Raw genomic sequence first — 13,986 nt, 5'->3', positions numbered from 1 at the left:
CACCAAAAAAACCCTAACTTAAGAATTACTGGGGCTTCCCTGGTGGCGCAGTGGTTAAGAATCTGCCTGCCAATGCAGGGGACACGGGTTCGAGCCCTGGTCTGGGAAGATCCCACATGCTGCGGAGCAACTAAGCCCGTACGCCACAACTACTGAGCCTGCGCGTCTGGAGCCTGTGCTCCGCAACGGGAGAGGCCGCGATAATGAGAGGCCCGCGCACCGTGATGAAGAGTGGCCCCCCCCTCGCCGCAACTGGAGAAAGCCCTCGCACAGAAACGAAGACCCAACACAACCAAAAATAAATATAAATTAATTAATTAATTAAAGAAACGTTTAAAAAAAAAAAATCAACATTCAAAAAAAAAAAAAAGAATTACTGATCGCCTCCTGTCCTAACGTAGACTCCAGCTCTGCCGTCACAGAAACCCACAGGGAAAGAGGAGAAACAAGGTTTCAGGGGATCCTGAATATAATAGCCTCTTTCCTGAACTAGTGGTTTCCTCATGTTCATTACCCTCACTGCTTTTGTTATCCTTTGCCTACCATGGTCACTGCTTTGAAATGACTAACCGTAGTTTTAAAGTTATAATTGTTTCCCAATTTTTAATTAATCATAAAATTATGTACCAACCAGAACTGTTATCTGCATGAGAAAACTGTTTCACAGCACTAAGGTTTTAAAGCTCCAGCCAAAAATTTTAAGTCTACATCCATTCACTCACTGTCAGTTAATGTATTTTTCCATTAATGAGGTTTTTTGTTGCTGTTTTTGTTCTTTTTTTTTCTGGCTGTGCCACGCAGCTGGTGGGATCTTAGTTCCCGGACCAGGGATCGAACCCAGGCCCCCAGCAGTGAAAGCACTGAGTCCTAACCACTGAACCGCCAGGGAATTCCCAATGAGGTTTTTTTTTTTTTTTTTTTTTAAAGCAATCCTACCCAGAACCCTAAGAGTCTGAGAATCCTCCCAATATGGAAGCCACAGGTCTATAACCAGGCTTCCCAGAAGCTAGGATTTGGGGAGCCTAAAATCTGTGTTTTTAAACAACTGATTTTGATGCATCTAGTCAAGTTTATAGTTTTCTCTACTTGGAAAGTTTCTGTCCACTGTTAACCCCAATTCATTCTACTGACAACTCAAATGTCACTTCTTAGAGTGGCAGTATATTTTAGGTAAGAGCATGGGTTTTCAAACTGACTGCCAGAGTTCTAATCCTGGTTCTGGCCCCTGGACAAGTTACTGAATCTTTTTATGCTTAATTTCTTCATTTGGAAAATGGGGACAATAACAGTACCTACCTCACATGGTTGTTGTGAAGATTAAATGAATTAATACAAGTAAAGCAGTAAAGACAGAGCTGGCACACAGTAAATGAACAATCAATAACTTATTATTTCTATGATTTTCCTACCTCTCCTAAATTAAATCAATAGCTGTATACAATATCTGTTAAGACTCTAACATTATGTAAAGCAATTACATTTTAAAAACTTGTCTTCCACACTAGATTATGAGTTCCACAAGAATACAGACCATGACTCATTGATTTTTCTATCCTCAAATCATATTCTCTTATCATGCTCTACTGTCACTGAATTATCTATCAACCCAGTGGAAAACTAACTGTCATTGCTTTTTAGTTGAAGATTACTTACTTTACAATGTTTCGATAAGCCAAATCTTCACCACTGCAGGCTTCTAACACTTTTTATAATGAATGCACATGCATTTGATGAAACAGAAAAATGCTCTATTAAGGGCCCATTCAGAGTGAAGTATGATAGGTAAATAAACACTACTATTTGTGAGGGAACTGCACCAAATGCAGTCTAGTTCTGACAGTTATATTAAAGTCATAGTTCTTTGCCCATCTTTACATCAAGAACACATTTGGCAAGTGGAGTAGAGGAATCACTTTAATGAAATTCAATCTTTCATTTATCCAATGAATACTCACTGAGTGTCTATTCACATGCCAAACAGGAAAGAAGGATGACTTTTATGAGATTCAATCAATCATGTGTTCAACAAATATCTATCCAGTGCCTACTAATTGGCCCATTATAGTTCCAGGCTCTGGGAATTCAGCAGTGTATAAATCAGACAAGATCTGCTTTCAAAAAGTTAACATTCTTGTGAACAAGCAGATAATGTCATTCACCAAGTAAAGAACAGGAAAAAGTCTAATTAGCTTAGAAAATATAATTATGGCTTTGGCATGACAGCTAACTGGAACTGTTTTATGCTTTGGTAGGAGATCATCATAACGTGGCTTGTTAACTAATGGATTTAGATAGAATGTGAATGGAAAAGTACATTTAGAATTGAAAGTACCTTTAAGGGAAGTGATCTATTTCAAATTTAAAGGGAGAAAAGCACAAGAGAGTATGTTAGATTCCAACAGGCAGAATGAGGACTAGGTTACGAACTACAGGGAAACAGATTCATCACTCATTTCTCCTCTGGAGATGTACATGAACGCCCTAGAAGACGTCAGCTTTTCACAAGCGATCCATCTACTGCAGTTGCTAGATGTGGTCTTGCTAAAAAGACGCGCAAAGAGAAATGTGACCTTAACACGACTCTCAGAACTATACTGCATTTGGCCTGACTCCTTCACAAACAGCAAGGGGTTTTCACGAGCGGACTGCGAACATGGAGAGCAGCTCCGGATGAAGGGCGATGACAGCTCTTACAGAACAGCGGGCTATGCGCTCCTCACCTGCGGGAACTTGACCATGATGTGGTGCGGAACGCACATCACGTTGTGCACGTAGTCGAAAGTCTCGGTAACTTTCCTTTTATTTGCAGTTAACATCTTTGGGATTTTGGTGATCATATGTTGAATTTCATTACATTTAAAACCTAGTTCAAGCCGATAAACCTAAAAGAAAGATAGAAATAGTTATTTTGGTAATATGCCAGAGGACACATTGATTCTCTCAAAATTTAGAATAAGGACGTTAAAATCTGGAGATGGCTATTCCAGTGACCTTAAGGGTTCATAGTTTCCTGCTTCTGGGGTAACCTGAATTTTAAACCCCTCTCCTGAGGATGAGCTAGTCACAGCCTGACGACCACCATGAAGATCACCAAAAGGAGCTAGCATAATTACGGAATAAGAGTAACGGTGCTCACAGGAGGCCTGGTCAGGTTATCTGTATGGGCCCTACACCACACAGACCGACAGTAAGACTTTCAAAGTGCTTTCTGAGCCTCTGCTCCGAAGCACACTCCTATGCATGTCATCTGGAAAAACTACATGTCAGAATTCTAAACAGAGATGATTGAAAAAAAAAACCTCAAATGTAGGTTAGGTCCTCTGTGTGCATTCATAGTATCCCATGCTCCCTCACCAATCCGCTGCTCTCATCACTCTGCAGGAGATCCCCCCACTGGACGGTAAGCTCCACAACGGCAGGGACTGTCTCCTCAGCACAGGGCATGGGCAGGCGCTCAGGAAACGTTTCTTCAACGGCTGAGTATGAAACACTTTAGGCACCTCAGAAAATAGGCTTAATATACTAATTTCAAATACTCCGACAGCTTTGTATACAAACAGGTCAGCTGCCCCTGGTTGTATACTATTCTCTTGGAGGGAGGGCAGTAAAGAGTGTCTGGTATGCTCTGTGATAGATCTAGAGCCGGCAGTTGGCACAGGTTCTAGGAGAGCAATGTGCTGGCTACTACTCTCTTCAAAGAAGCCTTCTGGCTCCAGGCTCCACAGCTCATCTCCCGCCTAGGGGACGAAGACGCAGACCCTCACCCTGGGCAAAGGAAGCAGCTTCCAGGTCCCATCCAGATACCTAACCTGCTCCTCTAGGATTAGGGGTACCAGTGTCTGCAAGGAGACTAACTCAGGTAACACCTGGTTGACATGTGAAAAAATTATAAACTAAGATAAACTGCTTGCTAGAGATTTATTATATCATTTCCTGTGTCTATCTTTTTAGAAATAACTTCTTTTACAATCTAGTTTTCTTTAAGATGATGGGAGCAAATCTATCCTCTTCAGAGGACTTAACCACTTAAAGAAGCTGATTTCTCAAAAACTAACAGTCATCCTACCTTCATGTTTTCCTTCACAGGCTCCAGACTTCCAGTTAGTAGCCTTGGGAGACGAATTACCAGATCTCTAGTCTACAGTTATAAAACAATCTATTATTAATATGTATGCATATTCAACTAGGTTGGAAAAAACAAGGCATTACTAGGAATACAAAACTAAAATTTAAAATATGACCCAGTAGAGAAATGCTAAGGAACCCAGAAATACATAAACTTAATATTGTTTGAGGAAAAAAACCAATGCTCAGAATAAAACTTAAGAAACCAACTTGATGGAATTATTACAAAATGATATAGCTATATGATTAACCTAGCAAGGTAATTCATTCTTGTACAGAAAATATCAGGCGTTTATAGAATTCATACAGGCCAAGTATCTGTTAGAAACATGAGATTTAACAGTTACTAAATGTAGCTGACATGGAAACATACAAATTCTCCCCTTCTCTTTACCTTCTTCACACTAAGTTCGAGTTCTTTCTGAAAAAATCCCAATCTGTTATCCAGTCTTTCCACTGAAAAACTCAGCAAAAATGGTGCATTTCTGACCATCTGTGCAATATCCACTTTACTGAAATTTTTTGACAGTAGATAAGCCACCCTAGAGAAACAAACAAAATATATGCACATATGATAAATATTTACTAGTGTCATATTCCCACACCAAAAAAAAAGTTTAAGTAAAAACATTCTATAATAATGGCCCCAAATATGGTTAAAACAAAACAAGCATCCATCCAACTCTAGAATGGTTTCCATTTATAATTGGAAACAGAAAATATTTCTGAAATCCACTAATAGATTCCCTTTTCAGTTAATCTGACTTATTTTATTAGTTGGTAGAAAAAAATGAAATAGCTTCTATTTAAGATTTTTTTTTTTTTTTTTTTTTGCTAAGAATAGAAAACACACAAATTAAGAAGAGATTCAGAACTCTTTTTACAAAGAAAGACCATCAAGCATGGCTAAGACTGAAAAGAGGAAATTTTTTTTTTGGCTGCGCTCTGCAGCTTGCATGATCTTAGTTCCCCGAGCAGGGATCAAACCCAGGCCCCCGGCAGTGGAAGTGTAGAGTCCTAACCACTGGACTGCCAGGGAATTCCTGGAATTTTTTATTTTAGTACATTTACTGAGAATGTATTTTCATAAATAATTTTTACTGTGGTCCTTCAATATGTATTTTGTTAACAACTGAGAAGCTTCCTGCTAAATTTCTGGGAAACAAAGTAAGGTAGCAATATACAGGAAGTTTGACTATAAAATAACATTATTGATTTTTTAAAATCTATAAACATAGTAAAAGGCAGTTTAATTAAATGCCTAAAATATTCCAGGACATTATCTTGTTTAATTCTCATCAGAGAAACAAAAACAAAAAACAAAAAAACCCCCTGCGAGCCAGGTAAATTTCCCACATTGCATTTGAAAAAACACAGACTCAGAGGAGTTAAATAACTTGTCTTAGACAACCAGCTAATTAATGACAAAGCTGAAACCTGAACTCAGGCATGCCTACTTCTAATGACTACAATATTTTTATACCATATATCGGAACTTATTATATTTTATACTCAGTGACTATTACGTTACCCCTTTAAACCAGTCCCTTAGAGGCAATGAGAGAAAAAAATTGATAAATTTAACTACATAAAAATTTAAAATGCAAGGCAAAAAGAAGTCATCAACCAAGTCAGACAAGTGACAGTCTGGGAAAATATTTACAACATGTCACAGAGAAGGAACTAATTTTGTTAATATATAAAAAAATGCTTACCAAAAAAAGAAAAAGGCCCAATTAAGAATAGCAAAGGACACTTATAATTTATAGAAAAGGAAATGTAAACAGGAGTTCGACATAGGAAAAGATACTCAAAAAAAAGAAAAGATCCTCCAAACATCTGATGCTCCAAACATCATTTCCAAAACAATGAGGCAATGTTTTCATCTATTAAATGAACTGAAATCATAAAGTTTGATGACACTGTATTAGTGTGGATAACAGGGAAATTGGCACTTCTGTACACTGTTGGTGGGAATGTAAACTGGAAAACCTGTATGAAGGACAATTTGTCAATATCTATTAAAATTATAAATGCATATATCCTTTGACCTAGAAATTCTACGTCTAGAAATGTATCCTACAGATATACACCAATATGTGTGACATGATGTATACATAAGAGGAGTCACTGCAGCTTCTTTGTGATAGTAAAGCCGGAAACAACCACCATGTTTACCAAAAGGGGACTAGACACATCCACAGTATGAACTATAAAAGGGTTAAAAAGAATAGGCAGAGCCAATAAAAACTATCTCCAACATAGAGTTAAGGTAAGAATGTGAGGTGCAGAATGGTATGCATAAATGCTACAAACTGTATGTACATGTGTTCTTGTGTATGTGTATACATAGATACACATACATGCTTGTATATGATAGAACATTCTTAGCTAGTTGAACAAAAAACTTGATAATAGTAGCTGCCTCCATTGATGGGTCTTGCAAGGCTGATGAGGGATAGGAATATGTAGGTTGGGAAGGAGAATTAGCATTTTTTTCCTTTTTTTTGGACACAGGAAAGATCAATATCTGATTCAAATATTATTGAAACTGTTATCTACTGTGATAACTTTTCCAGTAAAAAATTAAGATATAAGGCCCAGCCGAAAGAAAATTTCTAATAACTTAAATGCAGATTATTCATTTGAAAATTCTTAAAAAGAATCAACCAACTTTTTAATACATTTCAAATTCTCTTCATTGAAAAGAAAACAAGTATATGCGATCAGTGCTATTATAGAAATTCTAGAAAATAAGACTGCTGTACATACCAGAGCCAGAAGGTAAGTTCAAAAAAGATTATCATACCTTTGCCTCTTCCAGGAGAAGCTTATTTTTCACTGTATACCCTTTTGAGTACATGTGGTAAATTACCTATTAAAAAATTCCAAGTAACTTTTTAAAATGCTCCACTTTAATTTGGCAGTCAGCCAGGTTTAGGAAACATTAGACTATACTATTACATGAGAGTATTCTTTAATTGTTAGGAGCATGTGTGATCTTGAGCAAGTTAACTTAAGCTGCTTTTAAGCTTATGTTTCCTTCATAGAATTAAAAGTAGGGAGACAGTACAGTGTAGTAGCCAGGACTCTGGAGGTAGACTAAGTGGATTTGAATCCCACTGCCACTTATACTAGCTGGGTAATCTTGGGCAAATTATTTAAGCTCTCTGTGCCTCTCCTGTAAAATGGGGATATTAATAATAATGGTGCAGTAGGCAGCCTCTGAAACAGTTCCCAATGATCTCCACCTCCTGGTATGTACTCTTTCTTGAACTAAATCTTGAGCAAAAGGGCAAGTTGGTTTTCAAATGGGGAGAGAATGAGTGTTCCAGACAGTCAGGAGGAGCAGAGCTGGACATGTCAGACTGAGTCCCTTAGAATCATCCTTTCCCTCCCCTGTATTGTAATACCCTGTCTATATTACACCAGACTGTAAGTCACATGAAGGGAGAGAATGTGTCTATCTAAGTGCCTTGCATATATAATAAGGGTTCAAACTATTCAATATAAGAAATGTAGTTTTTTTTGTTCTGTTTTTTTCCCAGTTCAGACATTTAGACTCTGATAGTTCAAGGAATTGCAAAGCTCTCTGAAACCAGTGTGAGAATAGTCTAGGGGGAGAAGACTAGAGGCAGATTAGTTGGGAGACAGTTGCGGTATTCTTCACGTGAAATGATGGGGACCCGAGGTAAAGTATTCAAAGTGAAGATTAAGAGAAATGCATTGACTGATTTGAGAGCGATAAAAATAGAACCAACAGGCCTTGGTAGTTTATTAGATGTGGATGATAAAAGAAGAGAAGTCAAAGTTAACATCGGTATTTCTGATCTGGGCAGCAGGGTGAACAGCGCTCTCATTCAGGCAATCTGGGAAGACCTAATTTACGTGAGAGGTGGGGGTGATGATAAATCCAAGATGTGAACTTACGAGACACAGACTCTTTCTCACTCTCTGGTGTGCCCAATGCCCGGCAGGATTCTTACCTCACAGATCAATACTATCTCACTGTATCAATTCTCACAGATGCAATAAATTCTTTGAATGTTGAATGAAGTACAAAGATGTTTATAAAAGTGCTATTTAAAGAAGAACAAAAGGAAAAACCAAAATAGACAGAAATGATTAAGCAAATTATACAATATTTGCCAAAACAAGGTCACATGTCTACCATCAAAAATTGTCCAGAAGGAACAACAGAAAACATCAGGCTTTCAGAATTTTAAGTGTACTATCAGATAATTTAGCCATTGTTAATGGATTTTTTAAAAAACTTATCCCAGTTTCCAAAGGATTGACTTAGCATTAAGTTGAAAACATAAAAATAATAATGGGTAGTTGAACAAAAGAACTGATTTAGATACTTAATTTTGATCAAAGAAGGTCCATAACAAAAAACTAACATTCACATTCATTAACTACCTCAGTAGATCCTTGTGCTGCTGAGACTTAAAAAAATAACTTACCCATATATTTCTTTATAGCCACTTCTAGCATTACGTGAAAATCATTCTAAAAGCCCTACCTGGTCTTAAGATTTTCAAGGTCTTCAGAGAAAATAGCATAGTTTTTCGTCAGGAATGTTCCCAGTTGGTTATCCTCTATGCCCAAATCTTTAAGAAACAGGAGTATCTGCTTAATGTCTTTTTCAAAATCCAGTCGCAGAAGGAGGTTGGCTGCATCCGGATGTTTTTCTATCTTGGATAAATCCACTCCTGGAATAAATTACGAACACCATTTGAAGATAACTGCTTGGCTGAGTCATTAAACTTTATATACAGAAACACAAGAAATTACTGATGGAGATCAACAACCCATCCCAAGGAGACCTGAGACAGGCCAATAGAAACTTCTAAATATTTTTAAACTAATTTGGTTGCAGAAATAAAAATAAATTTTAAAAAAATGTAGTACTTATTTCAAAGCCATGTATAAAGGAAAACAGTGCATTTGGGGCTAAATTTCCACCCAAAACAAATTCACTACGTCATATTGACCTAGGATCATCATCTTCACCGATGGTTTCTTGAATATTGTTTGCAGGATGCTTATGAGCCCCTAATGATCTCCACAGTAACTGCTTAACTGGTAATTCTGCAGGGTAACAAACCCTATGAATTGTTACTTTCTTTGAAGTTTATCATTTCTTTAATTATAAGCATTATTTTAAAAATTTGTTTATGATCGCCTCCACAGAAGGAATAAAAGTTACCCTGTGTCTTACTCATTGTATTCTCCAGGCCTTTAGCATAAAGACAAGTACCTTGAAGGAGCTCAAGAAATGTCTGCATGAAGCAGGTGAACATACACAGCCCTCAAGTACAAAATGAAGCAGAAAGTATACCACCTTCCGCCTTCACATATCCTTAGAATCTTAGGTAATCTAAGTAAATGAGACAAGGGACAGGAGAGATTAAGAAGGGGGAGAAAGCAAGTTGTTATCTGACTTTGGTTATGGATATTATTAGATGTCCACGTTAATTAGGCAGGGAATCAATGTAACCTTTGATTCAAAATTCTCATTAAAACTAAGCATTTTATTCTCTCGCTTTTTTCCTTTTATCTGATTTTAAAAAATTAAACATGAATAGGAAAGGCCTATTCCTTATCTTTAAAATAAACATTTGAAAATAATGTAAAACTTTAGTTTAGACTTAAATTTTATATTCTTAAAAATATTTCTTCAGGTTAAAATGTAACTCTCAAACCGATTTCTAGATGAAACTTTACAGTCTTAAACATAAAAACAATGAAATAAAAGCACTTTTTTTTAATGGTGTCTACAACCAGAAAAATAAATTATAATTCCATGTATTATTAGATCCAAATATAATTCCAAACTCAAATTTCTTGATATTAAAACAGGTATTGATATAAGATGATCATGAACAGAAAAACAGATTACACAAACACACATACACACAGAATGAAGACACAGAATGAAGACCAAAAACAGATCCAGGATGAACTACAAATCTAGTATACAATAAGGACATTTCAAATCAATGAGGGAAAAGATGGACTATTCATTAAAATATAATGGGACCTCTAGCTATATATTTGAAAAATAATAATTCCTTCTATGTCTGATACAAAAATTAATTTCAGATAGATTAAGAATCTAAATATGTACTAACTCTAAAGCTACTAGAAGAAAACACAGAATTTTAAAAATAATATTAAGTATGACTACATAAGCCATTGTATGGCTTTCTGTAATACATGTATTTGCATAGAAAAAGGTGGGGTAATATATGTACTTGGGTAGAAAATTTGCACTCAACAAATTGGTGACAGTGGTTACCTTTGGAAAGTGGAACTGGAAATGTAGAGATGGTAAGAGTTCTCTCTCCTGTAACAGTCTGCACTTTTAACAACTAGATGTAATTCTTTTATAATTTAAAAATAATACTAATAGAAAAATAAATTATTCGATGGATGGATAAATAAGATAGAAACTAGTTCCAAAAATCTGTGATAAATGTGGGAAGGGATGCTTTGAAAATAACATAAAGGGACTCCAAACTTATCTCAGTATTACAGCTGACATGTGCTGAAGTGCCCCACTCAGCATGCGCCGTCACACCCTGACTGTGCCGAAATCGAATTCCTGAAAAGCTGCTTCTTAACAGCAACAGGAGAGCAGAATCTCACCAGGAGAGCACACTGCTGTCAGCACAAATACTTGGGCTTACTCACGATTTCATTAACTTGAAAAAATAGTCACTGAATGCCTCTCATGGACCAGGCACTGATGGGGATATAAAAAATGAGTAATACATGATTCTAACTTCTAGGTGACCACAGCCTAAGTTGGCTTTACCCCATCAGTTCAGTAACTATAATTACCACTGTATTCAGTTATGGTTACACATACTTAGTGCATCAATCAGGGTCTGGCAGGCAACAGTAGTTGTCCTAGAAAGTTCAAATGAAAAAAACTTTAATGAAGGGACTCTGTACAGTGGTGTGAGCAGAGTCAAGGGAACAAACAAGGGCATCCCTAGCGCTACAGAGACAGGGAGGAAAGAGTGTTATGAGAACCCAGAGGGAGCTGGAAGCTATAAAGAAAGGGCTGCTCAGTAGGAGCTGTTGCCATGGAGCAAGGCAGTTACATGACCCAAGGCTGGGAGGGAAAAGGGAAAAAAAACTCCCATCTGCCCTCCCTCTTCTCCTACAGGTGCCCCCCACTGCTGAAGCTGCCCAGAAGCCAGCTGGCAAAGGAGGCCGAGTGCAGAAGTTAGCCTCCTGGGATAAAGAACAAGCAGAGAAAGGGAGAAAACAGATCTGAGAAGCAGAGAAGAACCAGGACACTTGAGTCCTCAAAAATACTGTTTAACAATGCAATCATGGCTCCTCTAGGGTACTGTTATTTAAGTTACTGCCAAGACGTGCTGTTGAAGTATCAGCATACAGATGAAGGAATGGCTGAAACATATTTCAAAGCTCTAGGTATACTGTGAATTATTTAAATGTAGGGACCACACGGGTCTTACGTTTATCTGGCATTACCCATAGCACCTCTCACAGGGCTGGGTAAGCCCTGGGCTTTCATGCCTGCAGCAGATGTCATCTTTCTCTCTCCTTTGAACCCACAGAACACTTTATTTGTATCTCTGTGTGGAATTTATCACTTCACCTTTCATTTTTGGATTTCTGTTATTCTTATGTATGTGTATTTAGATGCTCCTGAAGACCTGAAGCTTCTTGAGAACAAAGGCCATTCCCTATACATTTGAGTAACTTGCACAGGGACAGATGAGTAAACAATTATGATAGTGCTATTATTGCCAGGACTGAGGTAAGCAGGGGGTGATGCAAAGAGCCCAGAGGAGGGTCACCCTATCTGGAGGGTCAGAGAAGACATTTGGGAAGTTACTTGAACTTGAGTTAAGTTCTCCAGCTGTCAGACCTGGCCAGCAAAAAGGAGGGAAGCGGCAAGCAAGTGAAGCTGAAAGGCTAAAGCAAGGGCCAGACCAGGAAGAGCTTAGAAGGATTTCACGTAGGTCACTGACATAGGCAGATTTGCATTTTAGAAAGAGCACTAATGTTAGAGAGATTACCAGGGCAGTACTGCTGAAAGGAAGACTATCAAGTCAGGAAGCTCCGAACTTTTCACTGAAAACTAAGGCAGTGACTAAGCAAGGAGAGAAGCAGTGGATTTGAGATAATCCCTTGCCCATCCTGTTCCTCTCAATCCCCCAAAGGAGGTTTCTTATCTGGGAAAAGCAAATAAGAGAAGTGCCAGGTCCAGAGATAATGGGAAAAGCAGAAAGTAGCAATAAGGTGCTAGACTGAAAATATTGCTAAGAGGACTAACCTAAGTTTGCAGGGAGATCTCTTGGCTGCCTTCAACCATCCAGAACTAGGAGCATCCGACCAGCCGACAAGCTAAGATGGTTATGGCGCAGGCCTAGAGAGAAACCGTCCACATCAGGAGGATAGCGGGCTCCAGAAGGAAGGTCAGGGTAGTAGGGAAATGGAAGTAATATATCATCTGATAGGCTTGACTGTAGGAAAAACTGTCCTGAGAGGCCATTGGAAGTTGTGGGAAAATTTAAAGAAAACTAATCAAATGAAAAACAAAGCAATTGTTAACTCCAAGAAAATGAAAGGTTGTAAAGGAAGGAAAACAATCACAGCACACTTTCTAGACGGCCGTCGAGCAATATTTAGAATTATAATGAAATCAGTGACTAATGATTAACCTCAAAATTGTTAATATAGCCTATTGGGAGAATTGAAGAGAAGGAGAGGGAAAAGTATGTGTATATATGAGATTAACTGATGTCTAAAATTGATGAACCAAGCAACAGCACCGTAAGCAATTACATGAACATTGAGAGGTTAAATACAAACAGAAAGAGCTAGGAAAGTAGATACTCTAGGGAACGGGGTGCGAAGTCAGGAAGGATGAAGCTGGGAGTACGGTTTTTCACTAGAAGCCTTTTCACACTATTCGACTTCTATGCATGTGTATGTATTTTGATAAAGATTAAAACTGCTAATTTTAAAAGTAAGGCAATAAAATAAGTGTAGGTTACTGAGACTTACCTAGAAGCACTAACTTCTTCAGAGTCTCGGAATGATCCACATAGTCTCGAAGTGTGAATGAAGATGGGGGCAGTGGAGGGTCCGCAATAATCTGAATGGCCTCCTCCTCGGAAATTGGCTGCAATGGAGACAATGGAGGCAAATCGTCCAGTCCTTTGTAGCCAGGATATGGAAAAGGAGAAGCGAGTTAGCTCTCCAATCTGTACACTTGAAGCTCCTTCTACAAAGACAGCCACTTGCCTAGTTTGCTTCTTTTTGAATCTTGGCATCATTTCTGAATTAAACATCTCAAAATTCCATATATTTTCTACCTTCTAAGAGGTAAGGTTAAAACTCTTGAGAGATATCAACTACTATTCCTCCAAGATAAGAAATCTGTTGGTGAAGTCCAGTACAAAATTCCTTTCCTTCACTTGTAATCAACAGGTATGAATGCTAAAGACCAACTGACCTTCAAGTACGTTTTGAGAAAGAGATCGAGTTTACCACAGCTTGTTAAGTTGGCCAAAAGTACAACATACCAGCCTGAATTGTACGGGTTCAAGTCATCACATCCTGAAGTGTCTTCACTTTGATCCAATCCCTTCTCCTCCAAGGTATTCTCAAATATGTCTGTAAGAGGACTTCTATGATTCTGCTTCTATCATCTACAATCCTTTGCCAAGGACATGACCTCTCTAGTACAGCCTTGAGTCTGAGGTTTGGTTTGTCTTAAGTCAAACCCTTAAGTATAGAAGATGCTGGTAACTGTAACCTACCTTAGGCTAAGGAATCAGGGCCGTGACTTTTTATTCTATTTTTGGTCTC

At 37.9% G+C, this 13,986-nt stretch overlaps 1 protein-coding gene across 3 annotated transcripts in view; it reads right to left on the bottom strand.

Moving 5' to 3' along the window:
- The window catches only part of MTERF3 (mitochondrial transcription termination factor 3), a 30,275-nt gene that overhangs the window by 8,771 nt on the left and 7,518 nt on the right, over positions 1–13,986 (bottom strand). For 2 of the 3 annotated variants that reach the window (XM_082364402.1, XM_082364401.1), the window contains exons 3-7: positions 13,180–13,332; positions 8,651–8,840; positions 4,520–4,667; positions 4,067–4,138; positions 2,721–2,882 (exon numbers count right to left, since the gene is read on the bottom strand). In XM_082364402.1, coding sequence (XP_082220528.1) covers positions 2,721–2,882; positions 4,067–4,138; positions 4,520–4,667; positions 8,651–8,840; positions 13,180–13,332 — 725 coding nt within the window. The remainder of the gene's footprint in view (positions 1–2,720; positions 2,883–4,066; positions 4,139–4,519; positions 4,668–8,650; positions 8,841–13,179; positions 13,333–13,986) is intronic. The other variant, XM_082364403.1, reaches the window with a different exon arrangement.

This window comes from Balaenoptera borealis (genome assembly GCF_965194805.1).
Source record: "Balaenoptera borealis genome assembly, chromosome: 17".
NCBI lineage: Eukaryota > Metazoa > Chordata > Mammalia > Artiodactyla > Balaenopteridae > Balaenoptera > Balaenoptera borealis.
The sequence above is the reverse complement of the archived record's forward strand: the minus strand, read 5'-3'. Positions and strand labels throughout refer to the sequence as shown.